The sequence below is a fragment of the Microtus pennsylvanicus genome, chromosome 11, assembly GCF_037038515.1.
Source record: "Microtus pennsylvanicus isolate mMicPen1 chromosome 11, mMicPen1.hap1, whole genome shotgun sequence".
Taxonomy (NCBI): Eukaryota; Metazoa; Chordata; class Mammalia; order Rodentia; family Cricetidae; genus Microtus; species Microtus pennsylvanicus.
The window spans coordinates 45612586-45639590 of NC_134589.1; the positions used below are offsets into that span (position 1 = coordinate 45612586).

Below are 27005 nucleotides of genomic sequence, written 5' to 3' on the forward strand. Positions count from 1 at the left end.
CGCCCCCTGCTGCCGGCCCCACACTCACTCGCACCAGCCGCCGCCAAGCAGGCAGCAACCGCGTCAGGGCCGTCCGGGGGCCACGCCGGCGATGCCCGCGGCCCTCGCCGAGCCCCGCGGGACCCGCTGAGTTGCCCCCGGGCCGGGGTCATACCGGGCCGGGCCGGGCCGCGCGCCGCGGCGCTGCCTGCATGACCCTCCGGCGGCGCGGGGAGAAGGCGACCATCAGCATCCAGGAGCATATGGCCATCGACGTGTGCCCGGGGCCCATTCGGCCCATCAAACAGATCTCCGACTACTTCCCCCGCTTCCCGCGGGGCCTGCCACCCACCGCCGCGCCCCGCGCCACCGCACCCCCGGACGCGCCCGCGCGCCCGTCCGCAGCCAGCGCCGGCCCCCGCAGCCCCTCCGACGGCGGCCGCGACGACGACGAGGATGTGGACCAGCTCTTTGGAGCCTACGGTTCCAGCCCGAGCCCCGGCCCCAGCCCCAGCCCCGCAAGGCCGCCTGCCAAGCCCCCCGAGGATGAGCCGGACGCCGACGGCTATGAGTCGGACGACTGCAGTAAGTTTCCCGATCGCCCGCTGCTGGCCCCCTCCCCGCTCCCGGGTCCCCATAGGGCATGCGCCGCTGCCGCCCGGCACACCCGCACGCGAGAGCAGGGAAGTTTGGGGGCGTCCTCTGGGGGCGCCCCGTTTCCGGGCCTCCGTTCCCTTGAGCGCGCCCCGCACCCCTTCCCGGCCCGCGCTCTGGGAGCTTCAGCGCGGGCGGCGGCTTTTGTTCCCGGGAAGGGCGGAGCTGCGCCCCGGGAAGACACCAGTTGCTGCGGGCCGCGCGGTAGCTCCCGGCCCCAGAGCCCTCTGCGGGCCGCCCGGAGTGGCTGCCCGGCGAGCTGGGGACCCTGTGGCGGCTAGGGCGGGCCCAGCGGCCCGCAGCGCCGCGGCTTTGCTGGTGCGCGGGCCGAGGAGCAGGACCGCGAGCCGCTTGTCCTTTGGAAAAACCTTGGCGGTTCCTCCTCCCGCGTCCGCGGACCCCACCGCAACGCTGGCCTTGGCCGCGGACCTCCGCCCACCTGTTACGCCGGCTTCCCGAGGCAGGAGGGTCCCCAGCCTGGGTCTGGGACTTAGCCCCAGGGGACACCAGGGTCTCCCAAGCCAGGCCAGGAGCACTTCTGGCGTCTTGTGTGGTCCTTGGGGGTGCCTGGCCGGCCCACCGGGGACCATCCGGGAAGCCAAGGAGGAAATAGGTTGTAGTTGGAGTCCAGTGGATTTACTGGGGGGTGAAAATGGGGGTCGCGTCATGGAAGAGCCCCTGCCCAACTGTGACTCCAAGCTGGTTCACTTAGACCTGAAGAACCAGCCTCAAAACCTAGTCACGGTCGCCATGGGACTGTGGGGTGTGGGGGTCTCACACCAGCTTCCCCGTGGCAAAAGCAGCTCCTCCTTGGTGCGACAGTGGTGGTTTGTGCCTGACCTGGGTGTTTCCCAGGGCCTCTAGGGAAGGGCCTGGCTTTTCCCCGGCATAACTTGTGCCTCTGAACTGAAGATGGGAGTTCACCGCGCTGCTCTGGCAACAGACTCCGCATTTCGCTTCAGGGAGCCCATCAACAACAGAGGTGGATCAAGCCCCGCCTGAGAACACCGTGTATTCTAGGCCTGGACCCTCTCACCAAGGCCCTACCCCCAAGCACAGAGCAGGCCTCACCCTCTGCTGTCCTGCAGACTGCGGAAAACTGGGTGGGCAGAATTTATTAAAGTCTACAGAGCTGTGCCCTGGATTTACTCCCTTGCCCAGTTCCTGGCACTCTGTGCAAGGATCCAGGCTGACAGGCCTCTGGGGAGGCTCTAACTAGGACCGCAGTCACCCTCCTGGGGGACCCAGAGCCATCCTGGGAAGAGAGGCTAGGAAGTGGTTCCGGGGAGTGAGCAGGTGGATACAGCTTGTGCCTGAGCTGCAGACCACACTCCAGATGCCATAGAGGCCCAGAGGATGACATATGGCCTAGAAGGGAGAAACCTAGTCCTTTTGACTCACCTGAAACCCCACCACAAAGACTAAAACAAACCAGAAGCCCCATCTCCTGTTAGTCGGCTCCACAGTGTTTGCTCGATACTGTTTCAGTGGCTGGGGGTGGCACAGAGGGAACCATGCTGAGGCTCTGGGCTCAGCCACAGGTGTCCTAGCTGGGGACAGGCTCACATGAGCAGGGTCCTAGATACAGCTCTCTCAGCTGAACCTGGGGGCTGGCCACACCCAGATCACTGTGACACATTAACAAAGTGTGGAGAAGAGGCCTGGAGGTCGCATTGCTGAGGAAGTGGATACGAGGCTGAGCCAGGAGGCTTGCATCTCATCGGGCTGAGAGCATGAGGACTGTGGCTCTCATGGGTGAGGAAGCACAGAGCAAGACCACTCTGTACCTGGTACCCAAGCTGTGCACCCTCCGAGCTCTGACAACCAGATCCCTTAGAATAAGCCTAAGTGATTCAAGCCAGATGGTTCATTATGGCTTTAGCCAGGGTTATGCTATTTGCTGCTCTAATTATTGGATTATCTGTTCAGACGAAAAGAAATGAGGGCGGTTGCTCTGTTGTCCAAGCGGAGGATAAAAACAGCCTCTTTGCTTGGCCCTGTTCTCCTCTTTAAACCCCTCCTTGGCTGGTCACCTCAAAGTGTGCAAGCATGGTCACATGAATATAAACACACACAACACACACACACACGCACACACACAACTCTCACACACACACACACACACACACCCTTCATTCCCTGCTGAGCTTAGGCCAGTGAAGAAGATGCAGCATCACCCTAGGCTTCTGCTCCGCATGTCCCAAGCTACCTGCTCCCCATCTACAGAGGAACCTGGACCCCAAAGCTGCGTTGACTAAGAGGCTTTGGGTTGCAAGCACCATGAAATCAATTCAGAGGAGCTCGGCCCAGCAGGGGAGCAAAGGTCCCGCTGCAGACACCATGGCACACTGGAGCAGCCTTCCAGCATCCCCGGTGATGAGGCTTCTGTCAGTCCTGCTCAGCCAGCTCTTTCCCTCTTGGGCTGAAAATCGGGGCAGATTTCCTATTCCCAAGGGTATATGGGTGAGGAACATCAGCTGTGAAACATGGTCACAGTGATGCTGTCACTCTCCATCAACTGAGCAGGACCCTCGTGACCCAAGGTGGCTGCTGTGGGTCCAGGCATCACATATCACAAGGTTCTAGATTTGATTTAAAACCAAAAGAAAAAAAAAAAAACGTTTTCTACTCTCATGTGTAGGATCCAGAAAAATCTCTCCTAGAAGTTCCCAGGAGACCTGTCCTTTTGTCTCATTGGCTAGAATTGCATCACGTGTCTGTGTTCCCAAATGACTCACTCAGCTAGGTCAGGACGGGTGCCCACAGAGGTCTGGAGCAAGGGTGAAGTAGAGAACCGTTGTTGGGTCTGCCTGGAAGGTTCTCCTGGGCATGGGCAGATTCCAGTCACTGGTTTATATGGCCTCTTCCTTCACCCGGAACTTGTGTGAGCCTCGGTCATGCTCTGACCAGACCTCTGCCATATTTCACATTCAACAGTGCAGCGCCAACCATATGTCAGGCGCGGTACAGGGGTCACAGAGAGCCGAGCACGGGCTGGATTGCACACAGTCTCTGGTCTTAGGATGCTCACAGAAACTCAGCAAGGGATAGGGAGGCAAACATCCACGGAGGCCTCTGCTCTGAAACTGGGAGGGGGGGGGAAGGGGAAGAAGGCCAGCAGAGGAACCAAGGTGTCAGAAATACAAAGGGAAGAAGGATGAGGTCAAAGTAAAAGGCTTAAATGGGGAATCAAGGCGGTCAAATCTTGTCCTGGATGTGATAAAAGTTTGAACAGCTTGAAGGGAAGGTCAGAGGAGAAGCCTACGGTCTGAATCTGTCTCTAGGCTCTGTGAAGGGTGTATCGCTGATTCCTCTGCGGCCTCCCCCACAGTGCCTACCAAGTGCGCTACCTCAGTTCCCTCGCCTATGAAGTGCTTTCGAATCAGGCTTGGTAATTTTCTGTGATTTCATGCCAATTTAAAAAAGCATTTTTATTGTATTTATAATTGTGTATGTGTGATGTGAAGGGGTGCACTGTGCTATAGCATACACATGCAGAGCTCGGAGGACAACTTTGTGGAGTTGGGTCATCAGGCTTGCAAAGCAAGTACCCTTGCCCACTGAGCCATCCCCTCAGCTCCAGAGAAACTGTTTTAGAGGCTGACATTTTTCTTCCAAATACAAAACAAAAAGGACTGATTTCTGATTCCCAGGGGTGAATGGGTCGAGTGAGTTCAAGTACAGACCAAGGTCATGGCCAGCTAGCTGCCTGTCTGCATAGGCCCTGCTGGGGAACACTCAGCCTTGGAGGAAGCAACAGGGACCTGAGCTTGATTCTCTCTGAATTAGCCCCATTAAAGCGCTATAATTATCAGCAAGCCGGTGACAACTCTCAGAGGCCCATTAGTGACCAACCTTCATTATTTTTCCAAAGATGTAAACTTTCATCAAAGCACGTGATCTGAGTGGCGCTGAGGGCAGGGCCCTCAGGATCCTGGGGCTCACAGAAAGACACTCTCTCTTGTCCTTTGAGCCCTGCCATTCCCTCCACCACCACCACTGCCACTCTGCCCAGGCCCTTCAGATTAGCAGTGAGTCCCTATCCTATCCCTGCCTCCCCTGCCCCATTGCTGAGGCAAGAACCCAGGGCCTGTGCATGTGAGGTCAGGGCTCTACTGCTGAGCCACGCCCCCAGCCCCTTCCCTTCCTGAAGATGCTGCATCTTCAGGACAGGGAAGGAAAACTTTCAGGAAGCCACTAGGCTTTTTAAGACAGAATCCCCAGCTTTGCGGGGCCACCCTCACTTGGCCACCTCCCCTCTCTGAACCTCATTTCTATAAATGGAAAGGATGAACTTGGGGTCATGTGTTCCCTAAGACAGCTCCTCCACACATGCAGTCTCTCGAAATGGTGACCGATGTTCTGATGACGAGGTAGAATTTCTTCTAGGACTTCAGTGGCACCAGACATTCATCAGTCCTTTGTTGGCCACACACCAGGCACACTGTTCTTCTCTGGTGGTGGTATCAGATGTTAGTGTCCCAAGAGGCACGTTCCCGGACTTGTCCTCTGGGGTTGGGATACAGGCAAACACCTCAGAATATGTGCTTGTAACATGTGGTATCACACCAAATCCTTCCTGCTGGGAAGGGACCGGACAGCAAAGCCATTTGAGTGACTCCACCATAAACACTGACCTGCTGCTTGCTGATCCCAAGGTGCCTGAGGCAGTGTACTCAGAGTGAAGTCATCAGGGAACAGGTATCCCAAACTGGACATCATGCAAACTGACTGTCATGTGAAGCCATCAGCTCAGCAGAATGATGTTGCAGAAACCCAGCGGGGTGGCTGCAGTAAAGGCAATGGTACCTTGCCACACCCTTACCCTCAGGATACTCATCTGCAGTATCCTTACCCTCAGCATCTTCCCCTCCCCTACAGCATCTTCATCTACAGTATCTGCACCCTCAGCATCTTCTCCTGCAGCATCTTCATCCACAGTATCCTCACCTACAGCATCTTCTCCTATAGCATCTTCATCCACAGTATCCTTACCTACAGCATCTTCTCCTATAGCATCTTCATCCACAGTATCCTCACCTACAGCATCCTCACCCTCAGCATCTTCTCCTGCAACATCTTCATTTACGGTATCCTCACTCTCAGCATCCTCACCCATAGCATCTTCATCCACAGCATCCTCATCTGCAGCATCCTTACTCTCAGCATCTTCCCTTCCCCTACAGCATCTTCATCCACAGCATCCTCATCTTCAGCATCCTCACCCTCAGCATCTTCTCCTGCAACATCTTCATTTACAGTATCCTCACCCTCAGCATCCTCACCCATAGCATCTTCATCCACAGTATCCTCTCCTGCAGCATCTACACCCTCAAGATACTCACCAGCAGCTTCCTCACCCTCAACATCTTCACCCACAGTACCTTCACTCACAACATCTTTTCCACAGCATCCTTACCTTCAGCATCCTCAGTTATGGTATCCTCTGTAGCATTCTCACCCACAGCATCCTCACTTGCTCCCCTGAGGATGAGGATGTGGCAGCAAAGGGCATGCATTTCACTAATGCATGCATTTTCCACTAGGAGAAGATATTTGCAGCTCATTCCAGATCTAGGGACTCTTAGTCTAAACATAGTTCTAACTATTATTACCTGGTTTACAAGAGAAAGGAGCTGTTTGTGCTATCAGAAGCAGGAGCAAAGGGAGGAAGCAGGAAAGTGAGGTACTACCTAGGACCCCCGGTGGGGTAATCACTTCACATCCTTCTGTCTCACTGTGACTGTGACCCATAGCAGAATCATTGTTAGTCATAGCAATGACTCTGCTTATGCAGAAAAGCTTAAGTGATGGCTTCTATACCATGTTCCCAAAGGCAGGGAGAAGGTGATCCAGTTTAGGGCAGTCCCTTCCAGAAAGTCCTTAGAGGGGCAAGCTCAGAGCTCTAGAAGTGTCTGCTGCTCCTGTAACCACCTGACAAGCCCCACGTGCCAGAAGGAGGTTAGAGTTCTCTCCAGGCTGCAGATGAGGAAACTGTCTGAAGTCACTCAGCAAGGACATGCCGAGCTGCGATTTGAACCTGCAGAGTACACCAGCAGATGTCATCCTCCACACTCGCAACTGCACTAGAAAGAGACAAGAGCATCACCTCGTTGGGATGCAGGGCACCTGACACAGTTCTACATGTCTCTCAGAACGAAGAGAAGAGCCCTGGATGGACCCACCTCCCTCCAGATACAAAGGCTGTCATGATGTGGCCTGCCCTTGTGACTAAAGGCGGACACTGTCCTGATGTGTGTTTACTTAGGATCCAGTGCAGTATCCTGATGAGGACAGAGTCCCAGCCAACCCCTTCCTTCATCTTGGCCTCACTTCAGCCATCAACCCCCACCTGCCAGATGCCTGTGGTTATAATGTCCCCTCCAAGTCATTCATACCACTGGCCAACTGCTATCTTTTGTTTTCTCCTCTCTCGGGTGAGGCATCAATTCCTCCAAGAAGCCTCCCCTGATGGCCCAATTTACACTGGGCCCAGAGTCCCTTTTGAAGCTCTCTTGGCTCACCAGACAATGTTGTGACCTGTCCAGCAATTGGGAACAAATCAGGGATTGGGAAATTATCTAAGCATGTGTAGTCTGGGGACTTCAAAGGTTTCCCTCACTCAGACCCTGCTGGCTCTCTTGCTGGGAACCCTCAGGACATGGCAGGCCCCAGCTGTAGCAAGTGGCTTTTCCTAAGGTGGCAGCTGAACCCAATTATTGCTGCATCCTCTGCCTGGCCCTTGGAACTTATTGATGCTCTTGAGAGACTTGGGGGCAGCAGCATGAGGACCCAGCTGGCTCGTCACTGCCCACTTAGGATCTCTCAGGACCAGGAGACCAGGGAGCTACAGTGTCACCTGGGGCTCAATCAACAGTCAGCCACTCAGGCTGGTCAGGTCCTGCAGCCCCTTGGAGCCTATCCTCTGCCTTCTCATACCACTGTGTGTCATTACTTGTGTGGGAGAAGCTGAGGCAAGGGCACCCAAGCCGTCTAGTTCAAAATAGCATCACCATGGAACAGGACAGACTGCACAAAACGGGTGAGAGCCCCTTTCTGAGCCACCTACCTGGTTGTGATCAGGTTACCACGCCTGGGACTTAGGTGATCCGCCCAGAATCCCTGAACCTCCTCATCTAACAGCGACAGGATGTTGTCCATCTGAGGGCTTAGTGTTTCACTGGGAGAGATAGATAACAAAGTTGACATATTGTAGCTGCTCTGTTGTCACAGCAACAGCCATTGAGCTGGATACAGTAACATTCTTTATTGATAACTTTTCTTGCTGGGAACTGAACCCAGGGCCTTTGCTACTAAGCTAGATTTCCCAGCCCAAAAGTTAGTGAATAGCCAACCGCTGTTACCACATGCAGACTCTTACTGTCTTTGGTAGAACTTGAAGTGTTTGTTTTATTTTGCAGTGCTGTAGATGGAGCCGATGGCCCAGTGCAGGCTAGGCCAGTGATCTGCCCCTGAACCACATTCCTGTCTGCATCTCTGCTTTATTTCTGAGACCTGTGGATTGGCCTAGCAATGGTCAGTTTGAACCTGTGCCTCCACCCTAAGTCAGCTGCCCGCGGTCCTCAGCACTGTGGGTCTATCCACTTCCTTACTCTCCATGCGGAAGTCATCTGTGTAGTTTAAAATGGCGCTACTGCCGTCCCCGTGTGGTTCCACTAAGCCTTGCTGTAACCGTATTTTGCTTGTTTTAACTAATTCCAGCCACTTAGACACAAAAAAATTATTTTACCTTTTAGTTTGTGCAGCATCCTGAAGACATGCTGGAGACAACTGGTGTCCGTTGGGGCAGAGACGGTCGTGTTGGGGTTTATGCCAGGGGTTCTCACCTGTGCCCCATGTGAGCATGCCAGGAAACCAGCTTCTCCACAGATTCCTGATCATACATTCTTTTTTAAATTATTTATTTGCTTATTATTTATTTTATTTATATCGTTATTATGTCTACATGTATGTCTGTGTAGCAGTGTAATGCCTGGTGCTCACCGAACTGGAAGGGAGAGTCAGGTCCCCTGGAACTGGAGTTACAGATAGTTGTGAGCCACTATGTGGGTCCTGGCAACAGAACCTGGGACCTCGGAGAGCAGACAGTGCCCTTAACTGTTGAGCTGTCTCTCCATCCTCCCATGTTCACATATTCTAAGGACTGTGATGGACATATTTGCCTTATGGTTCTTCCAAATAAACTTTATTTGTTTATTCATTTCTTTATATGTTTATTTTTTAAAGAGTAGCTCTATGCCAGGTGATGATGGCACACGCCTTTAATCCCAGCACTCGGAAGGCAGAGGTAGGCAGATCTCTGTGAGTTCGAGGCCAGCCTGGTCTACAAGAGCTAGTTCCAGGACAGACTCTAAAACTACAGTGAAGCCTGTCTTGAAAAAAGAGTTGCTCTGACTAACCTGGAGCTCACTTTGTAGATCTCAAACTCAAAGGGCTCTACCTTCCTTTGCCTCCCAAGTTCTGGGACTAAAAGCAGACACCACCAAATAAATCTTTTAATCTTGATAGCAATGTGACTGTTGGGCCAACGAGACAATTCAGCTACCAACTCCTGTGACCCGAATTAAAGCTCCATACCCCACATGGTGGAAGAAGAAAACTAACCCCTGCAAGTTTTCCTCTGGCCTCCACATGCATATCCTGCCACATGTATGTGCACACATATGCACAAATAAACGCACGTTAAGTAACGATAATGCGGCTCCTGAAGCCCCACGGGGAGGGTGTTGCTCCCCCCATCCACCTGGTGCTGACCTACATCTCCTTCTCCCACAGCCGCCCTGGGTACCCTGGACTTCAGTCTGCTCTATGACCAGGAGAACAACGCATTGCACTGCACCATTAGCAAGGCCAAGGTAAGCCCTGCACCAACCCCAGCTCGAGCCTCAGGAAGGGGGCAGGGTCCTGTCTATCCTCTCTGTCCAGGCTTCCTGGTGTCCCTGCTGTGTGGAGTGCAGCTGCCCATTTCCCAGACTGGCCCTGCCCAGTTACAGTAAAGCATTTGGGGAAAGGAGTTTCAGAAGGAGACAGTGGGAAAGGCAGAAGGCCAAGCAGCTTTTAGAGCCTGGGAATGGTCCCTGAAGAAGGGGGAAGGTGGAGGGCTTATCTTACAGCGGCCGGGAGAGGGAGGATGATTGGATGCCACCATCTCTAGATCTCCCCACTCCGAAGTTCCAGCCCCTAAGCAGCTCCTATGATGAAAGCCGCAGGTGCCACTGAAGACAGCAAGTCTCCAGGCAGGGTGGTAGCCATTGGGCCTTAGCATCAGACGCCCCATGAGCCTTGCTGAGGAGGAGCCAGGGTCATCTGCAGACCCAGTATGGCCTGGCCAGGGCCTTTCCCCTGGGCTCCTCTGCAGATCTGCTCTTGAACCTGTATCTGTCCCATGTTCTCAACCTCATTGTCCCCCTTACACTGCTCCCTCTGGGAGGAAGGTGCCCAAGTTGATGTTTTCCCGAAAGGTAAGGACCTATGTGGTCAGTAGAGACTCCAGGCGGGGCTGTGGGACGGCCTGGGCCAGCCCAACACCCATGGAGTGGCTTCAAGTGCTGCCAGGCCTAGACCTCACCCAGCATCCCCGACCTGCAGCTTCTTTCCGACCCTCGCTACCACTGAGGGGCTGCCCTTGGCTCTGTGCCTGCCTAGAGGGACAACCAGTGCCATACCCCTACCCAGCCTGGGTCACTCATGTGGAAGGCCAGTGTGAGAATGGTCTACATTAGGCCTCCTCCCTGGTCTCTGTCCACTCCATTGGCACCTTTAATCTGTGATAGCCTAGGGAACAGAGCAGAACTCCTGGTGACCCTTGCCTGGAAATGGGGAGGCAGGCTGCAGTGCCAGGCAGAGCCCCTCCTCCCCACTCCTGGCTTAGAGCTTTTCTGTGCTTGGGGGCCAGCAGTCAGACCACTCTAGTGGAGCCCAGCTTTCCCAGCTTTTCCTCCCCATCTCAGAGCCCGGGGTTCCTGCTGTCTTCTTCCCTGCAGCAGGGGTGTGTGTGTCTGTCTGTCTGTCTGTCTGTCTGTCTGTCTGTCTGTCTGTGGGTATGTGTCTCTGTGCCTGTATGCACAGATTTACATGGGTACTGGTGTAAGCAGGAGACCAGAGGCCTCTGAACCATGGTGGCCCTGTTCTTCTCTGTAAATGTCTACAAAACAGGGGACAGACCTGGGAAATACTGGGACCCCAAAGGGGATCCACAGAGTGTAAGCTGAAGCAGGGCTCCCACTCAGAACCTCTTGGGGAATCCATTGACTATGGACTTCTCAGGCTCCACTCTTACCTGGTGTCTTAGTTCATTGTTTGTTGCTGTCATAAAACCCTGAGCAGAAGCAGCCTGGGATGGGAAGGGTTTATCTCATCATCCTGCTTGTGGTTTATCATCCAGAGAAGTTGGGGCAGGAACCTGGAGGCAGGAGCTGATGCAGAGCCCATGGAGGAGTGCTGCTAACTGGCTTGCTCCACATGGCTTGCTCAGCCTGCTTTCTTACACATGCCCAGACCACCAGCCCGGGGTAGCAGCACCCACAGTGAGCGGGGCTCTGCCACATCAATCATCAGTCAAGAAAATGCCCCACAGGCTTGCCCACGGACCAATCTGGTGGGCACATTTTCTCAGTTAAGGTGCTCTCTTCTCAATGACTCTAGCTTGCACCAGGTTGATATACAGCTAACCAGGATTCTTAGTCACCCGCACCCTCCAGGTGAGAATGCATCTGTCCACGGGTGGACCTGGGCACTCCCCTCCAAACAGTGCCCAACAAAACCCCTAAGAGCCACAGTGCTGAAAGACCAATGTTACTCCGTCACACCCTGAGTTTCTCTGTGTAGCCTTGGCTGTCGTGGAGCTCACAGAGATCCACCTGCCTCTGCCTCCCGAATGCTGAGATTAAAGGCGTAGACACCACCATCACCTGACACAATATTACTTTTTTTATTTATTTTTTATTTATTTTTTTTTAATATTTATTTATTTATTATGTATACAGCATTCCTTCCATGTGTGCCTGCAGGCCCGAAGAGGGCACCAGACCCTATTACAGATGGTTGTGAGCCACCATATGGTTGCTGGGAATTGAACTCAGGACCTTTGGAAGAGCAGGCAATGCTCTTAACCTCTGAGCCATCTCTCCAGCCCCCACAATATTGCTTCTTAATTGTGATAAAAATATCACACATGTGAAACTTAGCAGTGGAATGCTGAGCCCACTCAAATGGCTGTGTTACATGACTGTCCATCCCAGAGCCCTTTCAGCTTGCCAGACTGAAACTCCGTACCTCTCCTTGCCTGACCCAAGCTGCCCCTCTCCACTGTCTCCAGGGATCTTGTAGGCACAAAGTCATACAGTTTCTGTCCCTCTGCACCAGGTCATCTCACCAGCTGGTGTCTGTCCCTCTTCTTCGTGCTGAGCACTGAGAGCCTCAGCTTTGACTATCCAGAAAGTTCCACTCCCAAATGCCTGGTGAACAGTAACCTCTGGATGTGTAGGGACAACAGAAACTTGGTTTGAAGGGAATCTGCCATTCCTTCCTGTCCCCTCGGTAGTACCATCCCATAGAGCACCTCCCCTGCCCCTCTCTAAGACAGGGGCATCTGCTTTTATCCCTTAGAAACACAATAAGCTGATGGGACCTGCCGGAGACAAACTCAGCCTCCTGCCCCCTCTGCTGGATTGGGTCAGCTCCTGGGGGCTGTGCGTACTCCTCTAGGGGACCCTGCCATGCTGTAGGGTCAAGCGAGGCTGCTTGAGCTAGGGGAGTCAGTGTAGGAACTGAGCTGAGCCCACCAGCCCTTGCCTCTAGCTCAGTGTGTGGCCAGGTACCTGCCAGGTAGAAGGATGTGGATGTAACAGCAGGGACCACATCACAGGCAGGGGACCCAACGGGCAGAGCAGGCACCATTGTCACCTTAGCGCAGCAGCTGCCCCTCCCCCAACCAGCCCGCATGGGTGCTCCAGGGCCTTAGAAGTGGGACCCACAGTATCTCTGGTTAACCTCCCAGTTCAAAGGTATACAAGGAAAAAGAGAAATAGTGAAACATTGTAAACATGAGGCGTGCAGGAATTGTAGAAATGAAACAGGAGCCCTCAGCTGTCCCCTACTCAGGCTGGGCCATCAGCTCCCCAGGACACCTGCTCTTTACTGCCTGGGGGTAAGAAGCTAGCAGGGGAAAGCGAGCAGGATGTGAATGGCCACCCTTACCAAGGCACACACATGCGCGTGCGCACACACACACACACACACACACACACACACACAGCCTCCAGGTCAAGCCCCTGTACCCTGAGGCCTGGCTTAAATCCCCACCCTTACCCCTGCTACTTCTCTGAAATCTCCCGGGGGGTGGGGCAGGGAGGGAAGTCTCACCCTCAGCCCTGCGTCTGTGTCCCTCCAGCCTGTGGGAATTGTTAGCTCTTTACCCGGGATAAAGCTGAGCCGGCCAATGCCTGGTCCGCTAACTCCCAAACCTAGGCCTGGGGCCACAGCAGAAGAGAAATGTTGGGTGGGCGCCCTGCGTGGAAGCTTGCCCAAGCCTGTAGAGCCAAAGGTCTGGGGTATGTGGCCAGGAGCAGAGCCATCCCTCTCTCACCCACGTGGAATGTAGGCCATGCACCCCTCTGCTGCTTCCCCAGCCCCTGCAGGCCTTCACCTCTAAAGGAGTACACAATTCCCAGGTTAGCTGAGGCCCTTGTGGGCCCCTCCCCTGAGCTGTACATTCCTGGGCTGGCAACTAAAATCAAAGTTAGCAAGGGGTGCCACCTTGTGGAAGGACCCTCCATGGCAGGCAGCCTGTGACTTCAGGGACACGGACTGGCAAAGGCAGAGGGAAATGGCAGTCTCAGCTGGCCTCCCATACTCGGAACAAAGTGCTTTCCAAGTACCACAAGGAACTTGAGGATGAGTATGTAGCCAAATCATGGAGACTTGGGTCAGAGAAGAAAGACCCAACAAGGGGTGGCATCCGGGAAGTGGGAAGAGAGACCGGCCTCCCCAAGTTTACAGTGAAGTATGTCCTCTGGGTTCAGTTGTCCAGAAGGGAGGAAGTGAAAGGACCTGGAGGGGGCCGAGAGAAGGGAAGCTTACGCCAGCACTGTTTGGTCCTTGAGAACTTCCCGTCTTCAGGGAAACTGAAGATGCCAGGGAGGAGGCCCAATCAGCAGGCACTTGGCGTCCTTACTCTTAGCTCTCATCCTCTCTGGTTTCTGCTCAGGGCCTGAAGCCGATGGACCACAATGGACTGGCTGATCCCTACGTCAAACTACACCTGCTGCCTGGAGCCAGCAAGGTGAGGGTTTCTGCCCCAGACATGGCACTGGCTTGGCCTCCCTGGGACCTCATGAGTCCATTACCAATCTGCTGAGAACATCCAGGTTACATTTCATAGGAAGCCATTTTAGCCTGCGGTTCATATTATATAGGGGGACAAAAGACTCTATGGGATCAGGTGTGGCGGCACATACCTTTAACTGCAGCACTCAGGAGGCAGAGGCAGGCAGATCCCTGTGAGTCTACAGATGTGTGAAATCCAGGTCAGTCAGGGATGCATAACACCTTCCTAAAAAGGAAAGACTGTTACAGAGGTTTCTTGGTGGAAGGACCTGTCAGAGCCCTCAGTGTGTTGACGGGCCATTCTGTGGCTTCATAAGGGGACTGAGTGGGTAGCATTAGCTTGGTGTATTTGACCACAGAATCGCTGTTCCTGCTTCCCTTCAGGGTGGCCCAGCAAGCAGATGCAAACACAAGGCTTTCACTAGGAAAGTATGGATCCCAGGCAGCATCAGTCAGAGTACAGCAGGGGAGGATGGGGACACCAGGTGATCCAGGAAAGGGGTCCAGTTTTGGGAACATGGCCAGTCTTGATATGGAACTCTTTTGTAATGGGGTGGGGGCAGCTTTGGTTAAACTAATTCCTATTAAACTGAACACTTCAACTTCCTAATGGGAATGAGTAAACATGGCAACTGCCCACCCCATAGCCGTCACCTCTAGCGTGCTGTTGTCATCAGGGTCTGGGGTCAGGATGCTCCTCACATTACTTCTGTGGTTACCTCAACAAATTCCACAGCTTGGCCATTTAAACACACTCCTCGCCTCCCTGTTCCTGGTCGTCAGCGAGACTGTACTAGAAGACAAGATGCCAGCCATGGCTGGTCCATTCTGGGAACAGCCATTCCCTTTCCTTTTTAACTAGAGGCTACTACTTCCCCAGCTGAGGCCCCGACCTGTGTCTGAAGCCAGCTGAGCTCCCGACTGTGTGATCCTGTCTCTCTTGGTTATCTTTTGCTGTCAAAGACCTCTGTGACCACAGGGGCCATTCACATGTCTCCAGTAAGCTTGCTGGGTAGTTTCGTTTCGTTTCGTTTGTTTTTCAAGACAGGGTTTCTCTGTAGCTCTGAATCTGTCCTGGAACTCTCTCTGTAGACCAGGCTGGCCTCTAACTCACAGAGATCTGCCTCCCTCTGCCTCCCGAGTGCTAGGATTAAAGGTATACACCACCACTGCCCTGCTAAGCCTGCTGTGGTTTTTTTTTGGGGGGGGGGGTTGAGACAGGGTTTCTCTGTAGCTTTTGGAGCCTGTCCTGGAACTAGCTCTTGTAGACCAGGCTGGCCTCAAACTCACAGAGATCCACCTGCCTCTGCCTCCCGAGTGCTGGTATTAAAGGCGTGCGCCACCACCGTCCGGCAAGCCTGCTGTTTTTAAGTTAACTAATTAACAGTGTTAGTTTCACCTTCTGCCTCAGGTCTCCCCCACTGGGTCAGGTAGCATCTCCATGGGGAGGGAGCAGGCTGGCTAGCTTTTCAGCCACACTCATTCAGTACCAATAAGATCACCCTCCCTCTCTCTCTTTAGGCAAACAAGCTCAGAACAAAAACTCTGAGGAACACTCTGAACCCCACATGGAACGAGACCCTCACTTATTACGGAATCACGGACGAGGACATGATCCGAAAGACCCTGAGGTGGGTGAGGGCCCCCGTGCCTCCACCCCATCCGGGGACACCCTACCACTTGTGAATTCCCACTGACTGTGGAAGCCAATCACCCCCAGGATCTCCGTGTGTGATGAGGACAAATTCCGCCACAATGAGTTCATCGGCGAGACTCGCGTGCCCCTGAAGAAGCTGAAGCCCAACCACACCAAGACATTCAGCATCTGCCTGGAGAAGCAGCTACCGGTGAGTGGAGCCAGGGTCTGGCCCCCCAGCCAGCGGGAGTTTACTATGAGCTTCTGCTATGCGTTGATGATATATTCTAGGCACTCTTCCACTGAGCTACCCTCAGCCCTTTTAAATTTTTATGTTTACGAATTTTAAAGTTTCCGTGTGTATAGTGGTGTGTGTGTGTGTGTGTGTGTGTGTGTGTATGGGTGTGTAGTCTATGTGAGTGTGTGTGCAGTGGATACGTGTGTGAATGTGTAGGACTGCCATCACCGTGAGTGCTTCCTCAATTGCTCTCCACCTCAGCTTTTGAGACAGGGTCCCTTCCTGAGCCCAGTGCTCACTAACTGGTCTGGCTAGCCAGTGAGCTAGGATGCTCTTGTCTCCACCCAGTGGTTACAGATTTGTGCCACTATGCCCAGCTTCCCAAGGATGCTAGGAATCCAAACTTACACAGCCAGCACTTGACTGACTGAGCCATCTCCCCACCCCCTTCTAATTTTCTTTTTTTTTTTTTTTTTTTTTTTTTTTTGGTTTTTCGAGACAGGGTTTCTCTGTGGCTTTGGAGCATGTCCTGGAACTAGCTCTGTAGACCAGGCTGGTCTCGAACTCACAGAGATCCGCCTGCCTCTGCCTCCCGAGTGCTGGGATTAAAGGCGTGCGCCACCATCACCCGGCCTCTAATTTTCGTGTGAAACGGAGTCCTGCTCTGTTCCTCAGGCCGGCCTTGAACTTGCTCTGTAGCCCAGGTTGGCAGCGAACTCTTGATCCTCCTGTCTCAGCTTTCTCAGGTCTGTGACACGAGGCAGGGCATGGTGACACCTTAAGAGACTCCCTGCCTGCTGGGCTCAGAAGACCAGAAGCAAAGAGAGGAGAGAGGTGAGGGCTGGGGCCAAGAACCAGATAGAATGGGGGCTGAATGGGGACGAAGGTCTGCCTGCCAGGGCAGCTCCAGGTCTGGGGCCTGGGTAACAGAGGGAGGACGGAACCATTCACTAGGGGCAGTTCAGTTGGGACATGTTAGGCCAGGAGAGCCATGAATGCCCAGAGGTGACAGCGCATAATTCTCTCCTAGACATTGTAGTGGTTCACCGTGATGTCAGCACCAGTTTGGCCCAGTTGCCTTCAGCAACTGAGCCCTCCCAGGGTCTTGGTGTCTGTTTCTGTCCAGCTACTCTGCTGCTCACCTTCTCTTCTCACCTCTCCTTCTGAGAGTCCTGGGGAGCCCCAGTGCGCAGGGCCGAGAGACAAGCTAAGCCCTCCGCTGACCAATGCTCAGGATATGACTTCTCCCCCATTCCTGAGCCAAGGGAACAGCAATGAGGAGGAAGTCCAGCATTTAACCCCTGTACACCAGGCTTGGCAGGGTGTAGAGCCCAGGACCCCAGCCCTGGGAATCCATCCTGTGGCTGGGACACTACCTTGGTGCAAGGCGCTCTCAGATTGTTTTCTCACACCACTTTCCACTCGGTGCATGGATATGCAGTGGGTAGAACCTTCACTGATGTGGTGGTAGTCACTTGCCAGGGGTGACCCAAATTTTCTAAATGGCCTACACCTCAGGAAGGCATGGCCAGCGCCTGTGGTGCTTTGTTGTCCATGAGTTCTGACCTCAGATATAAATGAGACTCTGGTGGAGCATGGTGGTGCACGCCTTTAATCCCAGCGCTTGAGAGGCAGAGGCAAGTGGATCTGAGTTCGAGGCCAACCTGGTCTACTGAGTGAGTTTCAGGACAGCCAGGGCTACATGGAGAAACCTTGTCTTGAAAAACAAACAAACAAAAACAAAAAACCCAAGACTCCCTGTGTACATGAATGTATGAATAAGTAGGGAATGTACACATGTGCATACTGTGTGTAAATGTGTGTACATTTGTGTGAATGCTTGTCTGTTGTTAATGTTCCTGAGACATACTTTGGCCATTGCTATGCCTCCCCTGAATTTGCTATGTTGCTCATTGGCTATCTTAGAGATACACAGTGACCACAGGAGTGACGTTTGAGATAACCACTGTGGTTATAAGGACACAGTTGGTGGTTTTAGATTTTATACTACTTATTTTAACTAAATACCTGGTTAAGAGGTGGTCAGACGCAACAGTGTAAAGTACGGTAGTGTCATCTGCCCTTGAAAACATCTCTGCTCGTATGTACTCCATGCAGAGCCCAGGCTCCCACATCTGCACCATTGCTCATGACTGTCTGAGCATTGGGCTGAGAAGGAAGCCAAGGCTGTGTCTGAATTGAGTGAATGCTGGGATCAATTAACCATGTCTGCTCTGGACATGAAATTCGGAGAAAGGCCTGTGGGTCACAGGCCTCCCTTCCTCACCTCACGGGACTCTCTCATCTCCAGTGAGGTTTGGACCTGGCCACGTGGGAACTCAGGTCAGCCCCAAGCAGAGCACAGCTGCAGGCAAAGGCTGAACCTATAGAAGAGCCTGGCAGACCCTGAGGAGGGGCGCTCAGGGAACGGGGCTTCCAACTGTGCGTGTCTGGGTGACTTTGGGGGAGGATGGGAAATGAAGACAGACTCTAGCTGTCAGGACATGGAGGGGGAGATGTGGAGGCCTAGAGGTAATATCTCACCCTGAAGTGGATCTCTTACCAGGCTCCCAGAGCTGCCTGGGGCTCAGAAGATAGCAAAGCTCTGTCATTCAGGCTGGGGGCCGGGGCACCCTGCAACATTTCCGGGAGTAGGTGAGATTAAGCAAAGACATGGAAGAGGGCACCAGCTCAGAGCTGAAGTCCACAGAGAAGGCTTGGGTGTGAAGAAGGTAGAGCAGGCTGGGGCAGGCTTCCTACCCGGATGACAAATGCATCAGGCCCTAAAGACCAGGCCCTCTCTGTCGCTGCCACCCACTTCTGCTGTAGGCAAAAACATCTGCGGCAGAGATGGAAATGGCCAGACTGTGTTCCAGAAAAAATTTACTTAAGGACACAGAAGTTGCCTGCCTGTCTCCTTTCCTCCCTTTCCAAGCTAGAAATGGCGCCAAGGCCCTCACTTGTGCCAGGCAAGTGGGTACCACTGAACTGCACCCCCAGCCCCCGGGTTCCGTAGATCCCTGTATGTCCAAGCCTAGCTGAGCACTAGCAAGTAGACACTAGTGGGTGAGATTATGGGTGGCCTCACTGCTTAGCCAAGAAGGTAGAAGCAGACAAGGACGGCGGAGTGACGACCCTCTCCTGCAGGTGGACAAGGCAGAGGACAAGTCCCTGGAGGAGCGAGGCCGCATCCTCATCTCACTCAAGTACAGCTCCCAGAAGCAGGGCCTGCTGGTGGGCATCGTGCGCTGTGCACACCTGGCTGCCATGGACGCTAATGGCTACTCGGACCCCTACGTGAAAACGTGAGTGTGCGCCCAGGCCTGTGCCTGACTCCCCTGCTCACCAGGAAGAGCTAGAGTCCTCCATGGCCAGCACTGGAGCGGCGTGACAAGCCCTAAGAGGGTTGCCTCAGAGCAACGGGGCTTTTATTCACCAGGGTGTTTTCTTTTGTGTGTTGTTGTTGTTGACTCTGGAGCTACGTGCAGTCATCCCATTTCATAGATGAGGAAACTGAAGCCTGCAGAAGGGTCTCCCACTGGGAGAGAAAATAGTCATCTCTTTTTGTTGGGGGGGGACATGGTCACGTGTATAGCAGGCTGCCCTTGAGTTTACTGTGTAGCCAGATCCTGCTGCTACCTCCTGGCCGCTGCAGTTGAAGGTGTGAACCACCACACATGAACTTGTGGAGCTAGAGTCAGACCTGAGCCTAGGGAGGCAAGGTCAGTAGGGATCCAGGCTCACAAGCAAGTTGGAGGAGGACGCAGGGCCAGTGCCAGTGCCAGGAGACTAGGGGAGCTGGCCTTCCTGAGTGGAGCAGGATTGGAGGGTCAGCGGCATGAGTCACCTGCACCTGTCACACCCCGTTTCCCCGGGAGACAGAAATGAGATGCAGAACCCCAACATGGCGTGAACATTTTAAAATTGTGTTCAGTGCCAATCTGCTGGGTGAACTCCAACTGCAGGTTGTATGAAGGGTGACCCCAAACCTGGGCTCCCTCGGTGCTGACTTGCACAGGCAAACTGACGGAAGCAGGATACTTTGACAGCTCAGAGCTCCTCCCTGCCCCTGGGACCACATCAATACTTGTTACCTATCTCTGAGTAATGGTGAAGTTTCTTCCCTTTTCTTTTCTTTGAGGGTGAGGAGTAGGGGTTGAGGCAGGGTCTCCCTATGTGCACTAGGCCAGCTGTTTTGCTCTTTTCCCAGGAGCTCCTTAGCCCTGGGCAACCTCAGACTAGCTTTCCCAGTAGTGTTCCCCTTCCCACATTTCACATCAAACACCAGATAGATGCTGCCTCAGGCAGGCTTCACCTGCACGGTGCTTTGTCCAAGTTCACCCACCCACAGAGTATATGCACCGGATACTTCATCTTTGATATGGCTGTGTAGCTTTCAGCATGTATGTGAAGCATGGGTTCATTGTTAGTCGTGTGTATGTAAAGCATGGGTTCATTGTTAGTTACATGTATGTAAAGCATGAGTTCATTGTTAGTCACATGTATGTAAAGCATGGGTTCACTGTTAGTCGCATGTGTGTAAAGCATGAGTTCATTGTTAGTCGCATGTATGTAAAGCACGGGTTCATTGTTAGTCGCATGAAGTAAAGCATGAGTTCATTGTTAGTCGCATGTATGTAAAGCATGAGTTCATTGTTAGTCGCATGTATGTAAAGCATGGGTTCATTGTTACTTTGCCAGTTAAAGAGCATGTAGGTTGTTTAAACTTTGGATGATTGTGTGTAAAGCGACTGTTAGCATGTAATTTGTAAACTGGGCAAGGCTGTGCATACATGAAACCTCAGCACTTGGGAGGTAGAGGGTGGGGAGTTAAAGGCCAGCCTGGGCTACACACGGAGTGCCAGGGAAGCCAGGCTGTGTAGCAAACTATGTGACAGATACAAAACAAATCCAGAAGTGTCTGTGTCCATATATATCTTCATTCCCCTCCCTTCCCACCAACCTTTATTAGCATGCATTTTCTAAGATCTGTTTTAACAAGCTGGTATTGTGTATGCAGCAGAACCTCAACTTGAAGCTGGATGTGGTTGTCACATCTGCAATACTAGCACTTAGCAACTGGAGGCAGGAGGATTGGGAGTTCAGGGTTATCCTAGCCGTCCTAGGAGACTGACAGCAAATGTTCGTGCACGTGGAGGTCAGAGGACAACTTGTAGGAATCCTTCCTCCCTTCCAGTCTTTGCGTACTGGGCAGGAGGGGGTTAGTGTCCACACTCACATGGGTGGGCTCAGGCAGCAAGTACAAAGCCCCAGCAGCCTGCTGGGCTTCCAGTAAGGATTTCTAAACAATGGCACTCAGTTTTTCCGTGGGCAAAGTTTGGCAAAAAGCATGCAAGAACCTTGACTATTGTGAGCATGACTTTGAACAGTTAAACCTCTAGGAAGCTAGTCTTCCACTGTGTTGAGGTCCCCAGTGCCAGCCACTGAGCAGAGCACACTTAGCAGAAACAAGGCATTTGTCACACAATTGTCTGTGCGTGGACAGGGTGAGAGATTTTGCAAAAGAGAATTCAGAGGCCTCCTGCATCCCCAGCCTGTGCATGGCCTCCCTGTCGCGGAGAAAGGAGACTGAGCCTGGCTTCCAAGCACCACTCTTGCCAACCGCGACCTTGGGCAAGCCACCTGGACTTTCTGGACCTAAAGTAGATTAAAGCCTAAAGAGGGACCAGGCTCACGCCTTTAATCCCAGCTCTTGGGAGGTTGAGGCAGGTGGATCTCTGAGTTTAAGGCTAGCCTAGTCTACAGAGTGAGTTCCATGAGAGTAACAGGTACACAGGGAAACCCTGTCTTGAAAAGAAAAAGGAAAAGCCTAAGGAGGGCAGGGCACAAGCTTTCCCGCCCCTGGAGGGTCATCCCTGAGAACTGCCAAAAGAGGAACTTCCTCCAGGCTCCTACAGAGGAGAGAGGCTTGCCCAGCTCGAGGGATGTGCTGAAAAACTGGATTTTACCCTTGAGAAAAATGGAGTTTATGGTGTGTGAATTCTTAGTAAATCTGGCGTGGGGGCACTGTGGAAGCTCATAGCTCTTGGAGCTGGAGCTAAGAACAGTTTAAAGCACTTGCCTTATATGCATGAGAGCTCAGGTTCAGTACTGCAATGTTCCCCATTCCCTGCCCCCACTAAAAAAAAAAAAAAACAACAACAACAACAAAAAAAAAAAACCTAACAACAATTCCTGAAAAGGGACAAACTGCTTTTCAAAACTAGCTTTCCTGTGGGAGGTGTGAACTTTGTGAAGATCAGATTTCCAGAGAAAAGACACATCCTCTTCTTCTGGGCACGCTCAGAAGGTGTGCTCAGGTGACCATGCAGCCACCTCAGTGTTGCCCAAGGTAGGCAGACTGGCACTTCAGGGTTAGGACAAGTCACCAGGGTTGTGTCCCGTAGCAGTGTGCTAGCACCATGTGCAGTCCACGGCTCTGCCCGGCCTCTAACTGTCCCCAGTTATCATTCCAGATACCTGAAGCCAGATGTAGACAAGAAATCCAAACACAAGACTGCGGTGAAAAAGAAAACACTAAACCCAGAGTTCAATGAGGTATGGCCAGGCTGGGGGTGACTGGTGAGGGGTTGTGGGGCTCCCCTGGGCTGGGTGAGGGTCTGAAGGGTCCTGGTTTTCAAAGGGGCACTGTGGGAACTGGAAAGTGGTAAGAGAGGATGGGGAGCAGCTCCCAGAAAAAGCCCTCAGTCATGGTGGGTAAGGCTCCCCTAGACTGTTCAGCATTAGGGAAGCTCCTCAGCTATGGTAGGTAAGGCTCCCCTAGACTGCTTGGCTATGGGGAAGCTCATGGAACAAAGGAACCTTCTAAAAGGTCTTGTTGATAGAGGTAGGGGTGAAAAGAGAGAATGTTGAGCAGCCCCTGGGTTCCCTTCTAGATGACAGGGATGGGAAGGGAGGTGTGGAGAACATGGGAGGACACTTTAGGTAGAATGTGAGGGTTCAAGACACCCAGCAGGTGCGGCAGGACAGCTGTGAATGCCGTCAACAGACAGCCGTAAACTTACCGAAATACTGTGGGACTCTTTGCAGTTTCTGTTTGGAAATCAGTTGCACAGTTCTCAAGCTTGAACTTTGTAGATGAGAAGGCCCTCAGAGCAGAGGGCGGCACACAGATCTCGGGGTCTTCACTAAGAAGAAAGGCAGAATGCCTCAGGCCTCACTCTTGGTCAGGGATTCACAGAAAGATCAGATAGCAAGGCCAGCCCTAGGGGACAAGGGAAGGATGACAAAAACTCTATTGGACGATTAATTGCAGCCAAGCATTCTTGCAGCATCTGGGAGCAGCTTCTGGGAGAGAAGGGCAGGTGAGTGGAGGGCGGGCCTGGCTAGTCTCCCACCAGGCGGAAGTGGGCAGACTGGCCAGAGGGTATCCCACACTGCCCAGCGCCATCCTTCAGCACGTCACAGACCCCTCAGCCATGTGATCTTGGCTCTAACACCCTCTTCTGGCCAGCAGGAGTTCTGTTATGAGATCAAGCATGGAGACCTGGCCAAGAAGACCCTGGAGGTCACTGTCTGGGATTATGACATTGGAAAATCCAATGATTTTATCGGTAAGGAATACAAGGGAAATGCTGCTTAGCCGTGTGCCTGTTCTGGGCAGATATGGGTCCAAGAACCACTTACCCCTAGTGAGTAGGACCTCAAACACTCTCCAAACTGTTCTCATGTGACAAGAGACAGGCCCAGAGAGGGAAGGAGGCCTAGGAAGGGCTCAAAGCCGCTTGTGGGGGGCCTGGGAGTGATCGGCACTTGGCGCTGAACTCAGAGCCCAGGTGACCACAAGCTTCTGGTGGGTGTGACATTGGTGCATAGTGGGCCACTGCAGCCCTTCCCGTTTCCGTCCCTAATATGTGTCATGGCACCCTGCCCCACACTGCTCTGGTCCCTGGCAGAGGAAGAATATGCCCACTTGGTCGGGTGGGCAGGAGGGAGGCCCAGACACTGGCTTGCTGAGTCCCTGGTGGCCCCGGCCTCTTCCACAGGCGGAGTGGTTCTGGGTATCAACGCCAAGGGTGAGCGCCTGAAGCACTGGTTTGACTGTCTGAAGAACAAGGACAAAAGGATTGAGCGTTGGCACACGCTCACCAACGAGCTCCCGGGAGCTGTGCTCAGCGACTGACTGCCCCATCTGCTGCCACCCACCCATGCCACCCAGCCCACACAGGCCCTGCCCTGGGCCTTCTCAGCTGCCCTCAAGGGCTGTGGCCCTCACAATGGGCAAGATCCAGGTTGTCTGCTCGGACATAGCCACTGCAGCCCCTGCTTGGAGGCCACAGAGAATCCAGCCCCCCGCCCCCCAGGGACAGGAAGACACAACGTTGGACCTTTTTCAATCCCCTGGGGCCTAGGAGGGCTGGAGCTGGAAGAAGTCCTCACCCTCAGCTCCGCCCAGAAGAAGGGCTATCTAGGGTGAGGACCTGTTGGGGAGGTAAGGGGCAGAACACATGCTGCAAGCACAGAAGTGGGGGTACTCTGGCTGCCTGGAGACCCCAGAGGGAAGGACTACGGGCAGATGGAGCCCAGGACTCTAGGACAGGCCATGTAGTCAACTGGGGCTCCCAACTTACTCACGCCAGGCTTCGATGGACAGACAGAAAGAGTCCGAGCCCCTGGGGCAGGGAGTCCTTGTCTAGCAGGGGATCTGGGTGAACACGTTACCACAAAGAGGTGAGGCATACAGGAGCAGCCAGTTGTCTGCAGGGGCTGTGGGTACCGCTGACTGCCAGAGGGTGAGGACAGATTGGGCATCTTGGGGGAGTCAGGACTCAGCACGGCCTGGAAAAGCCAGCTGTGGCTCTGAAGCTAAGAGAAGGCCGAATACGGAGAGCAGGAGGCCTGGGGGTAGGTGTCAGGACTGGGACAGTCATGGGTGGGGATCTGGGGTTGGTCTGGGGCAGCATTAGGTTTTTAGGCAGGATCTGGGCTTGATGTGTACAAGCACTATAGGGAAACTGAGGCTGACTGTTCAAACCCAAGCTCTCCCATTTGATCTTGCTCCCAAGGGGCCTCAATGCACCCTGCTCCTGTTCTCAGCAGAAATCTCTTTCCCTCGGCTTCAGGGAGAAGAGAAAGGAATTTTACTAGCATGAAGAGAGACACCCACCTCTCTCTTCCTCATCTCCACAGCTCAGGCTGGTGTTGGGTCCCTCAAGACTCCATGGCAGGCATCCTGGACCTATCAAGACAGTGGGTTGCCTTCAGGAATAGCAGTGGAAGACAGAACCTTGTTTGGGGGAAAGGGTGGGGGTGGGGCTTCTGCCCTCCGGAGCTGAGAGCTCTGACCTTACTTTCTGGGATAGGGTGGGACACATCTCAATCTTGAAGCCCCCAAATGTCTCCTGCCAACTAGGGCTCCAGGAAGAGAGGAGGAACGAAGAACTAAGGAGTTCTACCATCATTCCAAAGCCCCATTTTGCTCAACCCATCTCTGGGTAACAAGGCTTGGGGGTCCTGAGAGGGAAGATGTCCTGCCCTAAGCCCAGCACCTTCCTTCAGCTAAAATAAGGAGCCAGGGTCCCGGGTCACGATTCCAATCCCAAGCACTCACCAGCCTTTCCCACTTGGCAGGGAAAATAGGTCTCTATTCCCTACGTACCCACCTGTTGCTTATAGAGACTGGATTTCCTTCTTGAGAAGGTTTTTGCCTATGTTACAGAATTGGCAGGCACCTTATTGAATCTTCACCATCTTGTGTGGCGGGTGGCTTGGTCAGCCCATTTTATAAGTGAAATGATCTCAGAAAAGTTGAAAAACTTCTAGGGCCACCAAACTGGGAGGAGCTGAAACAAAACAACTCCAAAGCCTTTAACTGTTTGAGGGTAAGGCTCCTTTCCCTGCTGAATCGCTGAGACTTGAAGTCTGTGGCAGAGGAGTCTTGTTTTTACCCGCCTCCTCGCCCTCTAGCTGGTATTGAAATCACCTGTGCCATTTAGAGTTTGCCAGAAGGCCAGAGCCAAGCCCTGGAACTCAGCTGCCTGCCCCCAGTCTGAGGTCAAGGGACTTAAGTGTCAAGGCTGCCGGTTTCCCCACACAGCTAAAAACCGGAGTTTATGGGGGCCGGAGGAAGGTGTTCAACGCACCTGGTTGAGCTCTGAGTAATTCAGTATTTGCCCTTTGGGAAGCCATGTTCTGAAAGGAGCCTGGCAGCCTCCTGAAGATGCAGAAGTGTTTACTAGACATGAGGTGACTGGGACCCAGCAAGAGAACAGGGCTCAGGTGGAAGAACCTGGATCCCTCTGTTGTCCCAGGCATTGGGGGGCTTGAGCTTCAGAGAAGGTCCTTGTGAACCCCAGGGACAGACAGGGTGGGAGATGGGGCTTCTACCCAATTGGCTCACGTGTTAGTGCCCAAGCAGGAGCCCACTAAAGTATCCATGGAAGTTTCCCGTGGCCCTGGAGTACTTCCAAATCCCTGGGTCATTCCATCTGTGTTAAAGGAATGCCCTTTGAGAAGTTCAGAATCAGCTCATCCTTTCACCCCAAACGGGTTTCTTGCTTCTGGTCCATCAGCGTTGCAGAGAGGAAATTTGATACCAAAAACAAAGGTCATTCCAAAGTCGGGTCAGTAACCAGGGCGTCTCCCGAAGCTCGGCATCCACCTCTCATCCTGGTGGTGCCCACCGCCACCATTAGCCAATCCCCAAACGGGCCCGTCTTCCAAGCCTGAGGCGGTGACCTCCTGACCTCTAGTGGCGAGAACGAGGAGCTGCACCTCCGCGGCCGGCCTACGAGTCGAGCCTGGGCCAAGCATGTCTGGCCCTTTTGTCCTCCAGCCAAGTGAACCTCCCGATGCATGGACTCCGGCTGTCGTCGACGCGGACTCGTACACTGCTTACGGTTTTGCTACCACGTGACGGCTGCAGAGTACATCCTCAAACTGCAGCGCCACGACACAATTTTTGTACTTTCATCTGACCTTCCCGAAGGTGTCCTTTTTAAGTCTTATTTGTTAATATTTAAAACGATATATAATTCAAAGTAAATGGGAACGTTGTACTGCGATCGCACTAGCCCGGGGGACTCCTTGTGAGATCTGGAGGGCACAAGCGAAAGGCAACTGGGGTTTACATGTTGCATGTACTCTTTGTTTTTTGAAATGGTCTCACTTGTAAACCAGGCTAGTATCCAA

General features: G+C 53.3%; 1 protein-coding gene across 2 annotated transcripts; it reads left to right on the forward strand.

Moving 5' to 3' along the window:
• On the forward strand, positions 1-27005 carry Doc2b (double C2 domain beta). 2 transcript variants are annotated; one of them, XM_075991616.1, is made up of 9 exons: positions 3-564; positions 9430-9509; positions 13862-13936; positions 15502-15611; positions 15701-15827; positions 19002-19159; positions 22331-22412; positions 23332-23428; positions 23861-27005. In XM_075991616.1, the coding sequence occupies exons 1-9, from the start codon at positions 192-194 to the stop codon at positions 23995-23997; spliced, it is 1239 nt and encodes a 412-aa protein (XP_075847731.1). In that variant the 5' UTR covers positions 3-191; the 3' UTR covers positions 23998-27005. The 2 variants fall into 2 exon arrangements, with proteins under 2 accessions (XP_075847734.1, XP_075847731.1); XM_075991619.1 differs by lacking the exon at positions 13862-13936 and having other exon boundaries at positions 1-564.

Excerpts from the sequence above, each read along its gene's own strand:
- Doc2b (XM_075991616.1), top strand. The coding sequence starts at position 192 with ATGACCCTCCGGCGGCGCGGGGAGAAGGCGACCATCAGCATCCAGGAG. Across the intron at positions 15,612-15,700 it reads ATGATCCGAAAGACCCTGAG|GATCTCCGTGTGTGATGAGG; the intron begins GTGGGTGAGGGC and ends AATCACCCCCAG. Across the intron at positions 19,160-22,330 it reads TCGGACCCCTACGTGAAAAC|ATACCTGAAGCCAGATGTAG; the intron begins GTGAGTGTGCGC and ends TTATCATTCCAG.